Source organism: Rhinopithecus bieti, unplaced genomic scaffold (assembly GCF_001698545.2).
Source record: "Rhinopithecus bieti isolate Rb0 unplaced genomic scaffold, ASM169854v2 scaffold_32096, whole genome shotgun sequence".
In the NCBI taxonomy this organism is placed as follows: Eukaryota; Metazoa; Chordata; class Mammalia; order Primates; family Cercopithecidae; genus Rhinopithecus; species Rhinopithecus bieti.
Genome location: NW_016813886.1, coordinates 392954 through 415262, shown reverse-complemented (window position 1 = coordinate 415262; position 22309 = coordinate 392954). Strand labels below are relative to the sequence as shown.

Sequence of the window (22309 nt, the reverse complement as noted above, 5' to 3'; positions counted from 1 at the left end):
TAGGAATGAGCCACCACACCCGGCAGATCTTACATATTTCAAATAATTTTCTGTATGAAACAAAGTTTTGACTGTTTAATATGGGCTGTCACAGGAGGCCAGGTGTGGAATTTTCTACCTGTGGCGTCAATGTTAGTGTTCAAAAAGTTTTGGATTTTGGAGCATATTTGGATTTCAGATGTCTTTTTTTTTTTTTTTTTTTTTTTTGAGACAGGGTCTCACTCTGTTACCCAGGCTGGAGTGCAGTAGCACAATTACAGCTCACTGAAGCCCAATCTGCTGGGCTCAAGGGATCCTCTCATCTCAGTCTTTCGACTAGCTGGGACCACAGGTGTACACCACCACACCTGGCTAATTTTTGTATTTTTTGTAGAGATGGGGTTGCACCAGGTTGCCCAGGCTGGTCTCAAACTCCTGAGCTGAAGAAATCCACCCATCTTGACCTCCCAAAGTTCTGGGATTACAGGTGTGAGCCACCACACCCGGACAAATTTTGGATTTTTGGATTAGGGATGCTCAACCTCTATGTGGAAAACAACGTGCCAGGGAACAGGTTCTCAGTGACTGCAGGCATCAGGTGATGTGCCAAGGAGACACAGAAAGGAAGACAAGTGTTTCAACAGGTGGCCAGTAAAAGACTTCCAAGAATGGCCGGGCATGGTGGCTCATGCCTGTAATTCCAGCACTTTGGGAGTTTGAGATGGGCAGATTGGCTGAAGTCAGGAGTTTGAGACCAGTCTGGCCAACATGGTGAAACCCCATCTCTACTAAAAGTACAAAAAAATTAGCCTATAATTCCGGCTATTTGGGAGACTGAGGCAGGGCAGGGGAATTGCTTGAGCCAGGGAGGTGGAGGTTGCAGTCAGCCGAGATCGCGCCACTCTACTCCAGCCTAGGCGACAGAGCAAGACTCCATCTCAAAAAAAAAAAAAAAAAACTTCCAAGAAAAAAAATATATTACTTAGGTTAAGTTCGGTGGGTAACAGAGGAAGGAAATAGACTCAACTCAGGCCAAAAAAAAAAAAAAGGGGGGGGTGGTATGGAGTAACTAATATTAAACAAGAGTTAAGTAAATCTTCAAATGGAGATTTGGAATAAAAATAGTGTGGTGCAACAAGAGCGAAACTCCATCTCAAAAAAAAAAATAGTATGTATGGTCTTCAGATTCCACTAGATATATTAAGAATCATGTAGCCATTTTACTTTAAAATATCAATATTAAAACATACCAGAAATTATATCTTTTGCAACTATTTACTTTTATGATGAGAAACTTTAGCAACATAAAACTGTGCAATTAATATGTAGTTTTTCAGAAACCAGAGCAAACATTCAAAGATAACTTTATTTTATAAATATGGGAATAGGAGAGTGGCCCAGAAACGAAACAGCAGGAGCTTAGACTTTTGAAAGGTCATGAGGAACCTAAAAGATTCTAGGGTTCAGCAGGAGAGGGCTGATGGAGACTGCCCAAGAAGAGATTCAAGCAGGGCCTTGAATGCCAAAGCTTGTGCTGCACTTTATGCCCTCAGAGGAGGGCAGAAAGGGATGAGTCACAGAGCTGTTTAGGAAGCAAAATGGACAAGAATCGTTTGATGGGTTATGGGGATTTGGAGGCAAATGAAGTCTAGGATGATTCTCAGGTCTTCAACTTTACCACTTGGATGGAGCACAGAGAGTAGGCGGAGTGGTTTAAAGAGGAAACCAAGTATTTATTTCAGGAAATGTCAAGTTTCAGCAAACTATGAGACATGCATGTGGAGACAGGAGGCAGGTAGTGGCCCCGGTGGTCTCCAGCTGAGGAGAGAGGTCAGAGAGGCAAGTTTCTAGGAGCGAGCAGCCAAATCTCAGAGGCTGCTGAGGGGGTTAAGACCTAATTATCCATCCAAAAGTGTATCCATCCACACAAATAGTACTCAATTATTTTATTTATTTATTTATTTATTTACTTACTTACTTATTTTTTAGACAGAATCTTGCTCTGTTGCCAGACTGGAGTGCAGTGGCACGATCTCAGCTAACTGCAACCTCCTCCCCCGAGGTTCAAGCAACTCTCCTGCCTCAGCCTCCTGAGGGGCTGGGACTATAGGCGCAGGCCACCACGCCCAGCTAATTTTTGTATTTTTAGTAGAGACGGGGTTTCACCATGTTGGCCAGGATGGTCTCTGTCTCTTGACCTCATGATCCACCTGCCTCAGCCTCCCAAAGTGCTAGGATTACAGGTGTGAGCCACCGCGCCTGGCCAATTTATTTATTTTTATTGAGATGGGGTCGGGCCATTTTGCCCAGACTGGTCTCAAAGTCCTGGATTCAAGGGATCCACCTGCCTGGGACTCCCAGTGCTGGGATTACAGGCGTGAGCCATGGCGCCCTTCCTACTCAGTGATTTATCAATCATTTTACTCAATAGTTAATTCACACATCCATCCAGTTCCCACAATGAATTCCATCCATGTGCCAAGGTCTCTGGAAACAGGAAGCCGAGTGACCTGAAATCACAGCCCTGGGAGAAAAAGGGCGTGAGTGGTCAAGACAGATACACCCATACCTGTGATGTAGGATTTGGGAAAGGTGGGCCTCCCAGAGGGGAGGCAGGTGAACAGGAAAGGTGGCTTCCCAGGTGAGGCAATTGTTGAATTGGACAGAGTGGAAATGGCTCACAGTGGTCCTTGGGAGAGGATGAGAATTAGGATGGAGAGAAAAGATTGAATATGCGAAATATGGAGAAACTAGAAGGACGGGCTCTGACTAGGGGGGCGGACAGGGAAACGAGTTGCCTAACTTCCCTTTGGTGGAGTCAGACTATATGCTGAGCGCTGTGACTTTGGACCACTGTCCATGTCCTTGAGGGGGTCATATCCTGAGGAGCTGGCACACATTTCAGTAGGTATCTCCATATGACTGTGCTTAGTGGTGGCCTGTGCCACCACCTGGGAAAGAGACCGACCTGAGATGGGAAATTCTGAAAGGTCAGACATGGTGGGGGAACGGAAAAGTTTATTTTAACGGTTGTTAGCTGTGAAGTGCCTGCAGGAAATGAAAGGGAGGTGCCCAAGAGCTGAGAAGTCTGGTACAGGAGAAGCATGAGTAGGAGCTGCTCCAGGGGGCTAAGAGGTGACCTGTGCAGTAGGAGGAAAGCACTCGCGTTCTACCAGGCGCAGAACGAGCAAAGATTGATGACAAATGACTTCGCCTACCATCTTGAACCCTTTCGGCTTCTCCTCTTGCACAGGTCTTCACTCTCACCCTGCTACACAGCCCCTACCAGAACGTTCTGAAATGCAAACCTAACAACTGTCTCACCCCAACAGGAAACTCTCCCCGGGGTCCTGGGCCCCCTGCGGGGTTGCAGGCCTCACTCCTCGAACCCATCCCTCAGCCCTGCCCACCCCGAGCTCGCCCCCAGTGCTGGCCTTCACGTCCAGTTATCCCTCCCAGCCTCCAAGGTCCCCGTTACTGACGACCGCCACCATGACGGAATGGCGCAGCACAAAATGTGCAAACAAACGGACTGAGACTCAAGCAAAGTAACACTAGACGCGCGCTACACGGAAAACGGCTGCGCAAGCGCGGTAGAGCAGGGACATGAAACTGAGCCGGGACAGCCAATCCACGCGAAGAGGGTCGGGACCACTTCCGCGGAGGAAAGCCCCGCCCACACCTCCTGGGCCCTCGCCTCACTGGCGGTTTCTCCCGCGGGCCCGCCTCAACGACATTTCTTGGTGCTGATTGGCTGCGGCCAGCGCAGTCCTCTTTCGTTTGGCTCTCTCGCGGCCCCTTTCGGGAGGGCCTCCTAGAGGCCATGGAGTAGTTTCTGGCGGCCTAAGTGGGGCTAACTTCTAGAGTCCCGAGGGTAGTCGCTGCGGAGGAGATCTCCGCCCCATTTCCGTGCCCCCTTGTTCTTAGGGCTCAGAGCCCCCTGCGCTAAGGGGCCCGTCCCATCTCTGCCCTACACGCGGGAATCAGCCTAAGGCTGAGCCCTGGGACAGCAGCCGCGCCTGACGCTGCTCGCCTGCCTAACACAGGCAGGAAGTGAGCAGAGTTGGTCGCCTCCCTCCCCAGGGCCTTCCAAGGGAGTGGGCTTCACCTCCGTGGGCCCGAGGAATCTGCCGAGAGACGGGAAGAGCAGGGGCACTCACGGGGCGGGGGTCCAGGCGGGAGTCCAGTAGTCCTCCTGGAGACAGCTGGGAGAGGCCTCGGGGCAAGGGACCTCGGATTTCCTCCTCTGCCTCAAAACAGACAGTCTAAGCCGGGCGCGGTGGCTTGCGCCTGTAATCCCAGCACTTTGGAAGGACGAGGCGGGTGGATCATGAGGTCAAGAGATCGAGAACCATCCTGGCCAACATGGTGAAACCTCGTGTCTACTATAAATACAAAAATCAGTCAGTCATGGTGGCGCACGCCTGTAGCCCCAGCTACTCGGGAGGCTGAGGCAGGAGAATCGCTTGAACCTGGGAGGCGGAGGTTGCAGTGAGCCAAGATGGCGCCTCTGCACTCCAGCCTGACAACAGCAGAGCAAGACTGCGTCTCAAAAAAAAAAAAAAAAAAAAAAATAGTCTCACCCTCTGAAGACCACGCACAGGCAGCAAGGCACAGGGGGTGATCCACGCTCAGCCTTCAGTACACATTTGTGGAATTAATCCCTTCCAGGCCAGGTTGTGAAGAAAGCTCTTTAACCTCAAGATTGAGACACACCATTCACAGCACAAACTTTGGAGTCAAATCCAGGCTGTTAACTTGCTGTGTGCGCCTCCGACTTACCTCTTTCTGCCTGTTTGCTCATCTGTAAAGTGGGAACCGTGGCTGAGTCTACTTTGAATCTGATTATGCTGCATGTACTCAGAAGACTCAGGTCACTCAGTTGAGTGACCACTCAGTTTACAAGAGCTGTTACTGTAGTTGTGAAGGGCCCTGAGACACACATGGTAAGATCGGTAGGCTAAGAGAAAGGGGGCCACCATGAGAGAGACCCTAGAGGGAAACTGTTCCAGAGAAGAGAAGTATCTTGCTAAGGTCACACTGTGCTCTGGTAGCCAGCACAGGGTGGGCCGCTCCGCCCAAGTTTCCAGCCTTTTCAGCTGAGTCCCGGCCCATCAGGCTACAGCAGGGGACTAAGCCTCAAAAAGCAGGCATTCATAGGAAAGGGGTCCTGTAAGTCCCAAAAGCCAACTTTGCTTTGGAAGGTCTCCAAGAGGAACCTCAGATGCACTTCTCCAGAAGGCCTGCATTTTTGCCTGCGCCCATCACCCCTGCAACAACTTCTGCCCTCTTCAGGGACCCACCATTCCTATTCCTATTGCTATGAGGTATTATAACCTTTAACAGGTGGAAAGAAAACTTCACCTCAGCCAGGTGGTATTGATACCCATCCAAGGCAGGGGACAGGTTGAGGCTTGGACAGATCCAGAGATTGGGAATCCAGCTCTTTGAGCGTGCCTTCTGCAAGCACAACGGTACATCACCTCATCCATGGTGTGTACCATGCCTTAGCACTGTGTCTGTGCCCTCTTGAGAGGCCCCCAATTTCTGGCCACACACTCAATATGCAGCAACACCTTTTACACTGGAAGTGATACAAAGTCAGTCCCTAGGTTAATGAATGTATCTTCTTAGGTATTAAACCCAGTACTTATAAATAAATGATCACCGAATGGTGTAGAAAGCTTTAAAAGTTTTGGATATTAACAAGTGTTGGCTGGGTCAGGCGCGGTGCTCATGCCTATAATCCCAGCACTTTGGGAGGCCAAGGCGGGCGGATCACTTGAGGTCAGGAGTTCAAGACCAGCCTGGCCAACATGATGAAACCCTGTTGTCTCTACTAAAAATACAAAAATTAGGTGTGCTGGCACGTGCCTGTAATCCCAGCTACTTGGGAGACTGAGGCAGGAGAACTGCTTGAACCCGGGAGGCAGAGGTTGCAATGAGCCAAGATCGTGCCCATTGCACTCCAGCCTGGGCAAAGAAGTGAAACTCTGTATCAAAAGAAAAAAAAAAAGTGTTGGCTGGGGGTGGTGACTCACACCTGTAATCCCAACACTTTAGGACGCCAAGGCAGGAGGATCACTTGAGCCTGGAAGGTGGAGGCTGCAGTGAGCCGTGATTGCGCCACTGCACACCAGCTTGGATGACAGGGTGAAACCTTGTCTCAAAAAAAAGTGTTTTTTTCATCCATTAGGAGTGTTTGGATGAACTCTGTCATGGTGTGATTCCTGAGGGTTGGACTGGCAATGAAGGCTGTGTTCAGGAAGTTTCTTGCCCTGCTTCCTGGACATGCATTTCTTACCAAAACTCCTGGAGTGACACATTGGAATCTGACTTCTTATGCAGTACAAATATGGGAAAGCTGGGTGAGAGGCACTGAAACCTACAGGAAATCAAACCTTGGGTGATGAGACTGGAAGGGTAAAGGAAAAACAACACCACTTTGCCTGAGCCTCAGCTCGGTGGGTGTAGGTCAAAGTTTGGAGGTATCAAGATGTTTCAAAGAGAGAAAATTTCAGGATCCAGCTTCAACTTGTCTTCCCTCTCTGGCTTCAACACTGCAAAGGATACAAAGGACCTGGTGCGGAGGAAGGGAAATCTGTGGCCCAGAGTGGCACCTGAAAATCAGCATTTGCGACTGGGACCCCTCCCTGCCACCTGGCCTCCCCTACTCCCAGAATGAGCTTTTCCCTGTTGCTCTATGAAGAACATAGATGTGTCCATGACGGTATTAATTTCCCTGAGGAAAGGTAATAAAGACTAGAATGTACCCAGATGTAAAATAAAAGGGAAGTGGCAAGTATCTTACCTGGCACACAGTGGGAACATAACCTGAGATTTCTGTTTTCCAAGATGGACTGAACATTACAGGCATCAGTAGAAGGCTGAGATGGTCTATCTTGAGGAGTGCTCTACGTGTTTGCGTGTGAGAGCACGCGCGCGTGCACACACACACACACACACACACAGAAGCTGAGATTTTAAAAGACCCAGGAAAGCTGCACCCAGTGGCTCACGCCTGTCATCCTAGCACTTTGGGAGGCTTGAGTTGGGAGGATCACTTAAGACCAGGAGTTCAAGACCAGCCTGGGCAACATAAGTAGGCCCTGATTCTACAAAAATTTAAAATATTGGTTGGGTATGTTGGCGCATGCCTATAGTCTCAGCTACTTGGGAGGCTGAGGTGAGATGATCACTTGAGCCTGGCAGGTCAAGGTTACAGTGAGCCATGATAGCACCACTACACACACCAGCCTAGGTGACAGCAAGACTATCTCCAAAAAAAAAAAAAAAAAAAAAAAGTCCGGGTGCAGTGGCTCGCGTCTGTAATCCCAGCACTTTGGGAGGCCAAGGAGGGCGATCACAAGGTCAGGAGTTTGAGACCAGCCTTGCCAATATGGTGAAACTCCATCTCTACTAAAAATACAAAAATTAGCCAGGTGTGGTGGTGGGTGCCTGTAGTCCCAGCTACTCGGGAGGCTGAGGCAGGAGAATTGCTTGAACCCGAGAGGAGGAGGTTGCAGTGAGCTGAGATCGCGCCATTGCATTCCAGCCTGGGTGACAAAGCGAGACTCCATCTAAAAAAAAAAAAAAAAAAAAAAAAAAAAAAGACCTAGGAGAACCAGACAGAAAGTGGGAGAAGATATACCCTGTTGCAGTGACACCACACTCAGAGAAACCACCATGGTAAGGGAGCTGGCTCAGGACATTGAGTCCTCAAAACAATGCTCTCACTAGTCTCCTTTAATAAATGAAGAAACAGAGACCCAAGGAGGTAGAAACCTTCTCCAATGTCACCTGGCTTGGGACACGGGCCCCAAGTTTAAACTCTGCTTAGTTACTGCAGAGCCACTACATTCTACTTCCTGCATGGAGAATGGCTGGGGGACACATGCCCAGAGACCAGCAGAGAGAGAGAGTGGGAGGCAGAGGCCAGGAAACACAGGGTCAAGCTGGCCAAGATCTGCCCTCCAGGAGACCATGACACCCACAGAGTCCACAACATAAAAAGCACAGTGAGGCTGGGTGCAGTGGCTCACGCCTGTAATCCCAGCACTTTCAGGTGAATCACCTGAGGTCAGGAGTTCAAGACCAGCCTGACCAATATGGTGAAACCCAGTCTCTACTAAAATTACAAAAATTAACCTGGCATAGTGGCATGCGCCTGTAGTCCCAGCTACTCTGGAGGCTGAGGCAGGAGAATCGCTTGAACCCGGGAGGTGGAAGTTTCAGTGAGTTGAGATCATGCCACTGCACTCTAGCCTGGGCAACAGAGCGAGACTCCATCTCAACAACAACAACAAAAAAGCACAGTGAGGTGACTGCCCTAGGCAGTGAGGGTGTCGCCATCCAGCCACCAGGCTGGGGTCCTGACCTCCCATCCACCCTACATGTGACATGGGGCAAGTCACTCAACTTGTCTCTACCTCAGTTTTCTCACCCTTAAAGTGGGGATTGTGAAAATAAAGATTACAACACCTAAAACACTTTAAGCATTAAGAGAGAGGTGACTGTGATCTGAATCATGTAACATTTCACAAGTCTACTTCTTTTTTGTTGTTTTTTTGAGACGGAGTCTCGCTCTATAGCCCAGGCTGGAGTGCAGTGGCGTGATCTGAGCTCACTGCAAGCTCCGCCTCCTGGGTTCATGCTGTTCTCCTACCTCAGCCTCCCGAGTAGCTGGGACTACAGGTGCCCGTCACCACTCCCGGCTAATTTTTTGTATTTTTGGTAGAGACGGGGTTTCATCGTGTTAGCCAGGATGGTTTTGATCTCCTGACCTCGTGATCTGCCCTCCTTGGCCTCCCAAAGTGCTGGGATTACAGGCGTGAGCCACTGCGCCCGGCCTCACCAGTCTTTCTTAAATTACAAGTTAACTCTCTTTCTCAGTGTGCTGCTTTAATAAATGACAAAAAAGACAAGAGACCATACATCCCCCTTCCAATCACTAATCTTTGTTATAAATTGACTGTTTTGGCTGGGTGCAGTGGCTCACACCTGTAATCCCAGCATTTTGGGAGTCTGAGGCAGGAGGATCACTTGTGCCCAGAAGTTTGAGAGCAGCATGGGCAACATAGTGAGGCCCTGTCTCTACAAAAAAAATAATTAGCCAGGTGCAGTGGCTCATGCCTATAATCCCAGCACCTTGGGAGGCTAAGGCAGGTGGATCACCTGAAGTCAGGAGTTCGAGACCAGCCTGACCAACATGGTGAAACCCCGTACCTACTAAAAATACAAAATTACCCAGGCATGGTGGTGCATGCCTGTAATCCCAGCTACTTGGGAGCCTGAGGCAGGAGAATCACTTGAACCCAAGAGGCGGAGGTTGCAGTGAGCTGATATCACGCCTCTCCACACCAGCCTGGGTAACAAGAGTGAAACTCCATCTCAATAATAATAATAATAATTAATTGCTTCCTTTATTATCCTGTACCTAACTCAGACAGGGACCTTATGACAATTACATTTTCAGTGTAAAATGTTAAACAGTGCTTGTTTCTCCAGCACATATACTAAAATTGGAATAATTCAGAGATTAGCATGGCCCCTGCACAAGGATGACATACAAATTTTCAAAGCATCCCATGTACATCCCACATACACACAAAGGGTTTCACTCTGTCACTCAGGCTGGAGTGCAGTGGCAAGATCTCAGCTCACTGCAACCTCTGCCTCCCAGGCTCAAGCGATCCTCCTGCCTCAGCCTCCCAAGTAGCTGGGACCACAGGTGTGCACCACCACACCTGGCTAATTTTTTCTATTTTTGGTAGAGATAGGGTTTCACCATGTTGTCCAGGTTGATTCCATACTTTTTAATTTTAAAAAAATGAATAAATTGGTTGAGGGGAGTGGCTCACCACTATAATTCCAGCACTTTGGGAGGTTAAGGCAAGAGGATCACTTGAGACGAAGAGTTCAAGATCAGCCTGGGCAACATAGTGAGATCTAGCCTTCACTTTTTTTGTTTGTTTGTTTTTTGAGACAGTGTCTCGCCCTGTTCCCCGGACTGAAGTGCAGTGGCGTGATCTCGGCTCACTGCAACCTCCACCCACCGGCTTCAAGCGATTCTCCTGCCTCAGCCTCCCGAGTAGCTGAGATTACAGGCTCCTGCCACCACACCCAGCTAATTTTTTGTAATTTTCGTAGAGATGGGGTTTCACTATGTTGGCCAGGCTGGTCTCAAACTCCTGACCTCGTGATCCTCCCACCTCGGCCTCCCAATGTGCTGATATTACAGGTATGAGCCACCACCCCCGGCCTGACCCAGCCTTCATTTTATATACAAATATTTAAATTTAAAATAAAGTATTAAATAGACCTTCCTCCTAAAGAAAGACTACCTCAACTGATCAGAACTTTTTTTTTTTTTTGAGACAGAGTTTCGGTCTTGTTGCCCAGGCTGGAGTGCAATGGCGCCATCTTGGCTCACTGCAACCTCTGCCTCCTAGGTTCAAGCGATTCTCCTGCTTCAGCCTCCCAAGTAGCTGGGATTATAGGCATGCACCACCACACCCGGCTAATTTTGTATTTTTAGTAGAGACAGGGTTTCTCCATGTTGGTCAGGCTGGTCTTGAACTCCCGACCTCAGGTGATCCACCTGCCTCAGCCTCCTAAAGTGCTGGGACTACAAACATGAGCCACCACACTGGGCCTAGATCATTATAACAATACATTAAACCTTACATTTTAAAAAGTTAAAATTCAGCCAGGTGCAGTGGGTGGCTCATGCCTGTAATCCCAACACTTTAGGCAGCCAAGGCGAGTGAATCACTAGAGCCCAGAAGTTTGAGACCAGCCTGGGCAACATGGCAAAACTCTGTCTCTACCAAAAAAAAAAAATACAAAAATTATCCTGGTGTGTTGGTGTGCACCCGTAGTCCCAGCTGCTCAGGAGGGTGAGGCAGGAGAATTGCTTGTGTCCAGAAGGTCAAGGCTGCAGAGAGCCATGACTGTGTCACTGTACTTCAGCCTGGGTGACAGAGGGAGACCGTGTCTCAAAAAAGATTAAAAAAAAAAACAGTTAAAATCCTATTAAACTTTCCTAAACTGTGTCTATATAAATGATCCCAGGCCAGGCACAGTGGCTCATGCCTGTAATCCCAGCACTTTCGGAGTCTGAGGCAGGTGGCTCACTTGAGGTTAGGAGTTTGAGACCAGCCTGGCCAACATAGTGAAACCCTGTCTCTACTAAAAATACAAAAAAATTAGCTGAGCATGGAGGCTCGGGCCTGTAATCTCAGCTACTCAGGAGGCTGAGGCACAAGAATCACTTGAACCCAAAAGGTGGAGGTTATAGTGAGCAGAGATCATGCCACTGCACTCTAGCTTGGGCAACAGAATGAGACTCTGTCTCAAAAAAATAAAAATAAATGATCCCAAACTTTTACACTTTACTTATTTATTGTGAGACAGGGTTTCCCTCTGTCGCCCAGGCTGGAGTGCAGTGGTGCTTCCTGGGCTCACTGCAGCCTTGACCTCCCACACTCAAGCGCTCCTCTCACCTCCGCTGGGGTATAGGTGTGTGCCACAATGCCAGACTGTTTGTTCTATTTTTTTGTACAGATGGGGTCTCGCTGTGTTGCCCAAGCTGATCTCAAACTCCTGGGCTCAAGTGATCTGCCCACCTTGGCCTCCCAGAGTGTCAGGATTGAACCCCCACACCCCACCAAGACTTTAAAACTCTGATTCCATTCTTCTTTTTTTTTTTTTTTTTTCTTTTTTGAGATGGAGTCTTGCTCTGTCGCCGAGGCTGGAGTGCAGTGGCACGATCTCAGCTCACTACAACGTCCGCCTCCCAGGTTCAAGTGATTCTCCTGCCTCAGTTTCCCAAGTAGCTGGGACTACAGGAGTGTACCACCACACCTGGCTAATTTTTGTATTTTTAGTAGAGATGGGGTTTCACCATGTTGGCCAGGCTGGTCTTGAACTCCTGACCTCATGTTCTGCCTGCCTCGGCCTCCCAAAGTGCTGGGATCACAGGTGTGAGCCACCGCCCCCAGCCATGACTTCCATTCTCTACAATCCATAGTTCCTGAGCAGGCCATCCTTAACCTTTACACTTGAATAAACTCCTTTAAAACTAAAATCTGACCTGTTTGACTATTGTAGATTGACAGGCTAATGAGAGTATATACCTCCAAGGACTTCTGTGAGGGCTAAGTGCAATGAGCTCAAGTAAACAGCTGGCCGAGGAAACACCTGGACTCCCCATGCAGTGTGCACACAGAGACACAGGCCCGCCTCAGCCTCCCAAAGTGCTGGGATTACAGGCCTGAGCCCCCATTCCCAGCCAATATTTTATATTTTTACACAAGTGACAGCATCCTATTCAGACTGCCCTATACTTTTTTCCAGTTAAAAGTATGTCTGGGCCAGACACAGTGGCTCATGCCTGTAATCCCAGCACTTTGGGAGGCCCAGGCAGGTGGAACACCTGAGGTCAGGAGTTTGAGACCAGCCTGCTCAACATAGCGAAATCCTGTCTGTACTAAAAATACAAAAATTAGCTGGGCACAGTGGTGTGTGCCCATAATCCCAGCTACTCGGGAGACCGAGACAGAATTGCTTGAATCTGGGAGGTGGAGATTGTAGTGTGCCAAGATTGAGCCACTGCACTCCAGCTTGGGCGACAGAGCGAGACTCCGGCTCATAAATTAATAAATAAACCATCTAAACTGTCACTGCCCTCCCTAGCCCTCCCAGCCCAGAGACCCCCATCCCTTGTCAGCCATTCCCCCTTACCTTCTGGACAGGGACAAGTGTCCCTCATTTGGAAAAGAATTAGGGAGGGGTAACAGCAGACTAGGGAGGCCTGGGTCCTCCACACGCCTGTGTGGGGTGTGTTTGGCCTCCAGCAACAAGGCAGGCCTGAGGTCTGCAGAGGGAGGTAGCCCACTCCTTATTCGGGGGTGGCTATCCTCCTCCTGGACCCATCCCTCTCCTATGGGGGAGGCTAAGTGGGTGTCAGGGCCCTATCAGAGGGTGAGCCACCCCCAGGGGTGCCCACCGGCCACCAGTCTCCCTTCAGTAGACATGCAGCCCAAGTGACAGCAGTGGCACTGCTGAGCACAGGGAGCCTGAAGGTCAGTGCCTGGCTCCTGGTATCCTCCGCGGTCCCCAGGGCACCCCCACACAGAGGTCCCAGAACCCCCACAGCTGGCACAAGAGCCCAGAAACACCCTGCCCAGCACCCTCCGGGTCCCTCTTTTAGGATCTGGGTGAGCTAAAGAAGCCAAAAGAAAGCCTGGGCGTGGTGGCTTACGCCTGTAATCCTAGCACTTTGGGAGGCCACGGTGGGCAGACAGCCTGAGCTCGGGAGTTCGAGACCAGCCTGGGCAACATGGTGAAACCCCATCTCTACTAAAATACAAAAAAATTAGCCAGACCTGGTGGCGTGCACCTGTAGTCCCAGCTACTCGGAGCCTGAGGCAGGAGAATTGCTTGAACCCGGGAGGCAGAGGTTGCAGTGAGCTGAGATCACACCACTGTACTCCAGCCCGGTAGACAGAGTGAGACTCCGTCTCAAAAAAAAAAAAAAAAAAGAAGAAGAAGAAGCCAAAAGAGGGTCTTCGGCCCAGCCCGCCCCTCCCCAACAGCCCTGGGTGTGGCAGGTCGGTCAGCCTGAGTCTCAGGAAGCCTGACCATTTCCCTCCAGCCTGCGTCATGGAGCCCTGGGTGTGGCTGCAGGGTTTAAAGAGCCTACCCACCTGCCTGGGCCGTCCACAGCCCAGCAGCTTCCTCAAATCCATTCTCTGCGCTGCCAGCTCAGGTGAGCCCTCACCCAGGTGACCAGGTGTCCACTTCGGGGCTGCTGGGTGAAGGGGGTGGGTGCCCAAGAATTCTGAGTAATGAGGAGCCTATTGAGGTGTCTGAGGGCAGATATGGCTGCAGCAGATGCTTGAAGGCCTCTTGCTTTGCACCTACTGTCATACGGATGGTGGGTTGGGGGCTGGAGGAAACAGAAGCCAGCCCTTGGTTAAAGAATATATGAACTGGTGGGGTGCACCTGTGGTCCCAACTGCTTGAGATACTCAGGTGAGGAGATCACCTGAGCCAAGATAGTTCAAGGCTGCAGTGAGCCGAGATCATGCCACTGCTCTCCATCCTGGGTAACAGAGCAAGACCCTGTCTCAAAAAAATAATAATGATAAAAATAAAAAAATAAAAAATGTGACCTAGAGTTGAGACCCTCATATTCCAGGAACTCTTGTTGGTGAAGGTAGAGAGAGACCAGTGAAGGCTCAGGGAAGCCAGCTTTGGAGACTGCTCCTAGCCCAATAACCCATGTTCAGAAGCAGTGCCTAAGAGTCTCTCCCTCCCGTGCCTCCCTCCCACTGCAGAAGGAGCAGTTTATTTATGGATGTATTTATTTATTTATTTTTAGATGGAGTCTCACTCTGTTGCCCGGGCTGGAGTGCACTGGCACGATCTCAGCTCACTGCAACCTCCACCTTCCAGGTTCAAGTGATTCTTCTGCCTCAGCTTCCCAAGAAGCTGGGAATACAGGCGCCTGTCACCACACCCGGCTAATTTTTGTATTTTTAGTATAGACGGGGTTTTGCCATGTTGGCCAGGCTGATCTTGAACTCCTGACCTCAGGTGATCCACCCGCCTCAGCCCCAAAGTGCTGGGATTATAGGTGTGAGTCACTGTGCCCAACCTATGGATGTATTTATTGTAACAGGTTTTTAGTGCTTACTGTGTGCTAGGCATGGTTCTTAGGCTTGGCAAATAGTAGTTCATGTAATTCCATTGCTATAACCTTATGAAGTTGCTACTATTCTGATGATCCTCCTTTTACAGGACACTGGTGAAGGAGCAGTGAGGAACCTGCAGAGTCACACAGTTGGTAAGTTGCTGAGAATCGACCCAGCCCCAGACAGCTGGCCCTGGATCTGTGATCTCATCAGGAGGCCAGAGCTGGGTACAGCAAATGATGACAATGGCTTCAGTATTGAAGACTTGACCACACTAGGCTAACAATATGCAAGGGGCTGGGAGGGGCCCTGCGCTCAAAGACTCAGCCTCCCCAAGGACAAGTAAATGGGGTCCTGGCTACTTCCAACCTGAGGGAGAAATGTCATACCACAGGAGGTCTATACTCTGAGAGCAGAATCTGGGGCTGCTGGAGCAGGGTCCCCTGCCAGGGCTGGCAGGGGAGGTCCTGGCTGCTGTAGTCGCCTCATCCCAGGATTCAGCGCTTTCTTCTTCCTCTGCACCCTTGCTTTTGTGGAGGCTGTCTGGGAATTCAGACTCAGGGCACTGAACTCTGGCCACCCCAGGCCCAGACCTTTGGGAGCAATAGCCTGGGGCCTGATAACAATGCCCTTTGTGTGGGGTTAGGAATTCCAGACCCTGACTTAGAATAGCAGCCACCTGACCCTGGGCATCTGATTACACCTCTCTAAGCTCCATTTCTTTTTTTTCTTCCTCTGAAATTGAGACAATAATAGTGCCTTCCTCATAGGGAGGAGTAGGGGGTGGGTTTGTCACATGGATTTTAACAACGTCTTCTGCAGCACTTACTCTGTGCAGGCACAGTTCTGAGCTCTTAGCTCGTGCTTACTCCCCCAGGCCGTCACTATCTCTAGGTGGGAAGACAGAAAGTAGTCACTTTCCCAAGATCACCCCACAAGCAAGTGTATCCTTGGGGTTTGTACACCTACTCTCACCACAGGGCTCTGCCTGCCCCCGCCCCCTGTAGCTGACCAAACGAGCTGTGAGCCTGGAGCAGATCCGTGGGCTGCAGACCCCAGCCCCAGTGCCTATCCCCCTGCAGCCCTGCCACTCGAACTGTGACATGGAGAGAGTGACCCTGGCCCTTCTCCTACTGGCAGGTGAGTCCTCCCAGTCTCTTGGGACCCTCTTGCAATCACTCCACCCACAAAGGCAGCAAAAGTCAGACAACATCTCCCAAAGGGGGTCTGGTGTTCAATCAGCACGCTTTATTTAAACTGACAACTTAGAGAGAAACATGAAGGAAATGACAGTACAGGTAGGATGAGAATATTGCAAAAAGGTCCTAATAGCTCCAGAGGAATTGAACCATGGAAAACATTAACCACCTGTGGCTTGAAGACAAAAACAGGGCCGGGCGCGGTGGCTCAAGCCTGTAATCCCAGCACTTTGGGAGGCCGAGACGGGCGGATCACGAGGTCAGGAGGTCAAGACCATCCTGGCTAACATGGTGAAACCCCGTCTCTACTAAAATACAAAAAACTAGCCGGGCGACCTGGCGGGCGCCTGTAGTCCCAGCTACTCGGGAGGCTGAGGCAGGAGAATGGTGTGAACCCGGGAGGCGGAGCTTGCAGTGAGCTGAGATCCGGCCACTGCACTCCAGCCTGGGCGACAGAGCGAGACTCCGTCTCAAAAAAAAAAAAAAAAAAAAAAAAAAAAAAAGGATGGCACAGGGGCTCAGGCCTGTAATCCCAGCCCTTTGGGAGGCCAAGGTGGGAGGATCACTTGAGCCTGGGAGGTCGAGGCTGCAGTGAGCTAGGATTGCAACATTGCACTCCAGCCTGGGTGACAGAGAGAGGTTCCATCTCAAAAAAAAAGGCAAGCACTCCCTGTTTCTTCAGGGGGCAGAGACATAACAAACCATCCCTGTTAGCAGGCACACAGCAGCATCAGGAAGCCTGGGAAGGCAGGGCTTGGGCGGGGCCAAACCCTGAGGCTGTGTGGGGCTGGGGAGGGTGTGAGGAAGGGAACTGGTGGCTCCAGGGTCACCCTACAACCTCTGGGCTGGGGTCCTGCTGCCTGACTTACTTGGACACCAGTGTCATGAATTCCCACCCATTTTCTCTGCTCCTCCCACACAGGCCTGACTGCCTTGGAAGCCAATGACCCATTTGGTGAGTGAGGCCCCCAAACAGCCTGCCCACTCTGCCCACATCTCCCCTCTGATACCCACATCCTGTCTCCTGGTTCTGAAAAAAAAAAAAAAAAAAAAAGACAAAAACAGGATGGCACAGTGGCTCAGGCCTGTAATCCCAGCGCTTTGGGAGGCCAAGGTGGGAGGATCACTTGAGCCTGGGAGGTCGAGGCTGCAGTGAGCTAGGATTGCAACATTGCACTCCAGCCTGGGTGACAGAGAGAGGTTCCATCTCAAAAAAAAAGGCAAGCACTCCCTGTTTCTTCAGGGGCAGAGACATAACAAACCATCCCTGTTAGCAGGCACACAGCAGCATCAGGAAGCCTGGGAAGGCAGGGCTTGGGCGGGGCCAAACCCTGAGGCTGTGTGGGGCTGGGGAGGGTGTGAGGAAGGGAACTGGTGGCTCCAGGGTCACCCTACAACCTCTGGGCTGGGGTCCTGCTGCCTGACTTACTTGGACACCAGTGTCATGAATTCCCACCCATTTTCTCTGCTCCTCCCACACAGGCCTGACTGCCTTGGAAGCCAATGACCCATTTGGTGAGTGAGGCCCCCAAACAGCCTGCCCACTCTGCCCACATCTCCCCTCTGATACCCACATCCTGTCTCCTGGTTCTGGTTCTGAAGTGTTTTTCCCCCGCTTTTTCTAGCCAATGAAAACGATCCCTTCTACTATGGTAAGAGCTGATATTCCCACCCCCACCCTCCCTTTGCTTATCCTGGACCTCTTTGCCAGACAAGTTGGTGAGGGGTGGTGTGGACCTAGTGTACACAAAGTGGGATGGGGGATTAAACCTGGTCTGTGTGAGAGCGTTGCTCCAGCAAGGGGAGGGTAGCCACAGGATGCTTAGGAACCCTCCTGGAGAAGGGTTGGTGTCTGGGTGGTTAGGGCCCCCGGATACATCACCCCTACCCTCCTGCCTTCACTCACCCTCACCCTCCCCTTCCCTAGTCCCCAGCCCTTAGGCGGTCCTTCTCTCTTCCTCTCCCCTGGGCCTCAGCCCCAGGATAGCTTTCCTTGATCATCCTTCAAAGTCCCTTCTTTGCGCATGTCCACTTCTTCTTTTTTTTTTTCTTTTTTCTTTTCTTTTCTTTTTTTTTTTTTGAGACAAGAGTCTCCCTCTGTTGCCCAGGCCGTAGTGCAGTGGGGCGATCTTGGCTCACTGTAAGCTCCGCCTCCTGGGTTCATGCCATTCTTCCGCCTCAGCCTCCCAAGTGGCTGGGACTACAGGCGCCCGCCACCAAGCCCGGCTAATTTTTGCATTTTTAGTAGAGACGGGTTTTTTTTTTTTTTCTTGAGACAGATTCTGACTCTGTCGCCCAGGCTGGGGTGCAGTGGCATGATCTCCGCTCACTGCAACCTCCACCTCCCGGGTTCAAGCAATTCTCCTGTCTCAGCCTCCTGAGTAGGTGGGACTACAGGTGCCCGCTGCCATGCCTAGCTAATTTTTGTATTTTTAGTAGAGATGGGGTTTCACCATATTGGTCAGGCTGGTCTCGAACTTCTGACCTCAGGTGATCTGCCCGCCTCAACCTCCCAAAGTGCTGGGATTACAGGTGTGAGCCACCATGCCCGGCCTCAACTTTTTTCTTCTTAGTGTTTCCCCACCAGACACAGAATGATGTCTCTGTTGCTGGCTTGTCTTTATGCATATGGCAGCGGCTGGCACAAGCAGGGGCTCACGAATGTCTTTTGAATGAATGAGTGAGGCCCCAGGCTGGTGCAAGCACACTCTCTGTACCTGCCCCAGACTGGAAAAACCTGCAGCTGAGCGGACTGATCTGCGGAGGGCTCCTGGCCATTGCTGGGATCGTGACGGTTCTGAGTGAGTGGCAGGGCAGGTGGGGCTGGCGGACAGGGTGGGGCAGGAAGAGAGAGTGGTCTGATTCCAGCACTGACCCTGGCACTGACCCCTCTCTCCCTCTCAGGTAGCAAATGCAAATGCAAGAGCAGCCAGAAGCAGCACAGGTGAGCCCAACCCTGTGGTGTGCCCCTCCTTCAGGGCAGAACTATGGGAGGACAGTCCTGACCTGGAGAGTGGACAGGGTCCTGGCTACTCACTGGACTTGCAGCCAGCTTTGTTATTCAGATAGTCAACCCTGAAGGGCCCCAGTCAGGGAAAGCTCTGACCTCGGTATTGTGTGAAGTGACCATGGAAGGAGAGCAAGGAGGTGCACTCTTGGGGCCAGGCGGCAAGAGTCTGGGATGTAGGGTAGAAGGTCCTCCAGGCTAACCTGATACTACTCTGATGCGGTCCTTTCTCTAGTCTCGTACTTGAGAAAACCATCCCACTCATCACTCCAGGTGAGACGGGCTTCCGTGGGCTGAGGGGGTGTCTGTGTAAGGACTGTGTCTGATGGCCTGCCTGCCACTCTCCGCAGGCTCTGCCACTACCTGCTGAGCACAAGACCGGCCTCCAGGGATGGCCTGAAGCATAACACTGGCCCCCAGCGCCTCCTCCCCTGGGAGGACTTATCCTCAAGGAAGGACTTCTTTCCAAGGGCAGGCTGTTAGGCCCCTTTCCAATCAGGAAGCTTTTTTTCCGAATTAAACTCACCCCACCACCCCTTCCTCTGTAGTCTTGTGATCCATCGTCTTTGGGTCTGGGGGCGAGTAATCCCTTGGATTGCTGACTTTCCCTGAAGGCCCACTCCCAACAAGCTTCCCGATCCCTGAGTCCCTGCCACCCAACTGTCTCCTATGGCTCCCACTCCAGCAAGCCCCACAGAGACCCATGAACCGTGAGACACTACAGTGTTATAACAGAAGACCTTTCCATTTCCACCACTTGCACGGGGGTCCTAGAAGTCCTGATGCCTCAGGTACTCATGACTTCCTTTAACCTAGAGTGACCCCCCCGGGCTCGCCCCCCATTGAAACCTCATCTCACCCAGTGAGTGCTCTCTATGGTAGAAAATGTAGTAATTCCTTCGACCCATTCCAGTAAAACCCTCAGCTCATCCCGTGGGCCCCCCTCCTCCCAGGAAATATCCTGTGAAATTCCATGAAGAACTATGTCTTGAGAAGACCTGCATAGTGCACGTGGGAGTCAAACACCATGTGTGCAAATCCGAGTTCTTTGGCATGCCCGAACTCCCCTCCAGGAAGACCTCCCTGGCAATATCCCTGTAGCACCCCAGGCAGGGGTGTGAAGTGCCGCTCCTGCCTGGTGCCCGTCCTGCAGTCCTGCCCCTTGATGGCCCAGGAGAAGGAAATGAGCCCACTTCTAGCCTCTGCCCCCAGCAAAGGCCAGAGCACAACAGAGTCCCTGCCAGCTGGCAGCTCCCAATCTGAGGCCAGGGCCTGGGCTGGGCAGCTGTCTCTAATGATGCATCCTCCCTCCACTTCTCAGGGTAGGCCACATCCTTGAGAAGTATGATGTATCCTAGACTTAGGGTCTCCTGACTTGTGGGCTGGGGTCAGAGACTTGTGCAGGGCCCCAGAGTTGTAAAAATGAGGTCCACATGTCTGCCAGAGCCTTTGAAACAGGATATGCAGGGGCTGAGAGCAAGGTTCCAAGGTGGGGCTGAGTGGGACTCAGGATACCTGGCTGAGTCCAGCCACTATCAGGGAATCTTGGGTGGGTCACAGAACACCTGGCAAGCCCCAGTGCTTTGGGGAAGCTGCCCTGTACCGGCAGCCCCAGGTGGTATGGCCAGTCCGTAGGCGGCACTGAGTCTGCACAGGTGGACCCAGGGAGGGGCCTGTGCGCAAACCACCCTGGTGGAGGGAATCAGCAGCACGACTGGAATGCAGGCGATAGGATCACTGAGGAAGCAAGGCCCAGCCCTGCAGGAACACAGAGGCAGGGGTGGGAGCCACCCAGCAGGGCTGATAGAACGGGGCTCCTCATCCAGGGGGTGCAGTGCAGAGCTCTCTCCTCGTTGGCACCGGAAGACGCTGGTGTGAGGGACTGCTTTTGAGAACATGAAAGTGAGGTAAGAAAGCCGAGTCTGGAGTGGCAGACCCAGGGGAAGCCACAAAAAGGTGACCGGAAGCAGTGCATGCTTTCTGACTGAGGAACCCAGGGCGCAGTCATGACTATCAGGAGCTCTGCTGTTTGAAATCCTAGCAAACCTTGTCCTTGCATGGTGGCCCCATGACCCTGACAAGAGATGCAGCCTTGACTTCCAACCCCAGTGCCCCGCTGGGGAGCAGAGGTTTCTGGACATGACATCCATCCACCTCCACCTTCACATGTCGTGTCCTGGGGCCACATCGTGGTGGAGACCTGCAGCTCTGCTTTCAAGCTCTCATGCTGCTTCATTTAAACTTCTCCTGGACAGGTGCCACAGTTTCCCTAAGTCCTGTAAGTGACCACTTATGTGGGAGGCCCCACCACATGAGTCCCTAGGTGTGACTGCCCAGTGACAGGCTTATCCCGCTGATGTGGAGGGTGACGGCTCTAGCTTATGGAGCCTGGGGAAATCATGGTGGGAGGAGTCAGAGATTGATGGGAGGCCAGGCCTGGGTGACAGTAGAGGATGGAGTCGGTGTTAGCCCCAGATGGGTGAGGCTGGGCCCTGGAGTTGGGCTGCTGGTTCCCAGAGGAAATGAGCTCTCCTCTCTCCCTTCTGGGAGTGAGGAATGGGCTGACTAGGGCATGACAGAGGCTTCCCTTTGTGGGATTACTGGCTGTGCCTCAGAGACCCCTTCCTGGGGCCTGTTTCGGAGGTGGGGAGTAATTTCCCCTTGTCATCCTCTCCTAGTTGAGGGGCTGCGGGGAGAGGTGGGGGGGACCAGAGAAAGCAAAGGGTCATTTCCACTCAGTTGGGGATTTACTATGTGACAGACACCACTGTAAACACTTCACACATGTCGAATTTTCCTAGCAACCTATGAGGTGCAGATGACATTAGGGTTAGGGTTAGGTTAGAGAAGAGAGGCACCCAGAGATTCTCATGGGCTAACGAATTCCACAGCCAGCCTCCAACCCAGGTGTCCTGCTCCTGAGCCCTGTTTCCAAAGATCTGGGGCCTGTTGCCTTCCCGATGTTTATCATTGTCAAAGACAGAGCCCAGGGACTGTGCTGCTGGGTGACTATACATCCTTCCTCACTTTTTTATTTTAAAATCTTTTATTTTCAGGGCTGAGCTCAGTGGCTCATGCCTGTAATCTCAGCACTTTGGGAAGCCGAGGTGGGAGGATCACTTGAGGTCAGGAGTTCGGGATCAGCCTGGCCAACATGTTGAAACCCTGTAACTACTAAAAATACAAAAATTGGCTAGGCGCAGTGGCTCACGCCTGTAATCCTAGCTACTCAGGAGGCTAAGGTGGGAGGATCACTTGAACCCAGGATGTGGAGGTTGCAGTGAGCCGAGATCGCACTACTGCACTCCAGCCTGGGTGACAGACCAAGACTCTGTCTCCAAAAAAAAAAAAGAAAAGAAAAGAAAACAAACATCACAGAGACATTTACTCACAAAGTCAACCAAATTCTAACCTAGCACCCCAAA

General features: G+C 51.3%; 1 protein-coding gene across 8 annotated transcripts; it reads left to right on the top strand.

The window, feature by feature from the left end:
• The first annotated feature begins 6104 nt into the window (after positions 1 to 6104).
• Positions 6105 to 21935, top strand: FXYD4 (FXYD domain containing ion transport regulator 4). 8 transcript variants are annotated; one of them, XM_017849055.1, is made up of 9 exons: positions 6105 to 6731; positions 14785 to 14830; positions 15686 to 15818; positions 16800 to 16832; positions 17503 to 17529; positions 18604 to 18678; positions 18782 to 18821; positions 19120 to 19157; positions 19235 to 19421. In XM_017849055.1, exons 3-9 carry the CDS (start codon positions 15782 to 15784, stop codon positions 19252 to 19254), a joined length of 270 nt encoding a protein of 89 aa, XP_017704544.1. In that variant the 5' UTR covers positions 6105 to 6731; positions 14785 to 14830; positions 15686 to 15781; the 3' UTR covers positions 19255 to 19421. The 8 variants fall into 8 exon arrangements, with proteins under 8 accessions (XP_017704544.1, XP_017704545.1, XP_017704550.1 ...); XM_017849056.1 differs by having other exon boundaries at positions 15659 to 15818; XM_017849058.1 differs by lacking the exons at positions 6105 to 6731; positions 16800 to 16832 and adding exons at positions 13678 to 13750; positions 17360 to 17392 and having other exon boundaries at positions 19235 to 21935.
• Positions 21936 to 22309: the final 374 nt, after the last annotated feature.

Bases quoted from the DNA above. Each gene is read 5' to 3' on its own strand.
- FXYD4 (XM_017849061.1), top strand. From the start codon at position 15,782: ATGGAGAGAGTGACCCTGGCCCTTCTCCTACTGGCAG. The intron at 15,819-17,359 runs GTGAGTCCTCCC...CCTCCCACACAG, and splicing joins GGCCCTTCTCCTACTGGCAG to GCCTGACTGCCTTGGAAGCC. The intron at 17,393-17,502 runs GTGAGTGAGGCC...CGCTTTTTCTAG, and splicing joins GGAAGCCAATGACCCATTTG to CCAATGAAAACGATCCCTTC.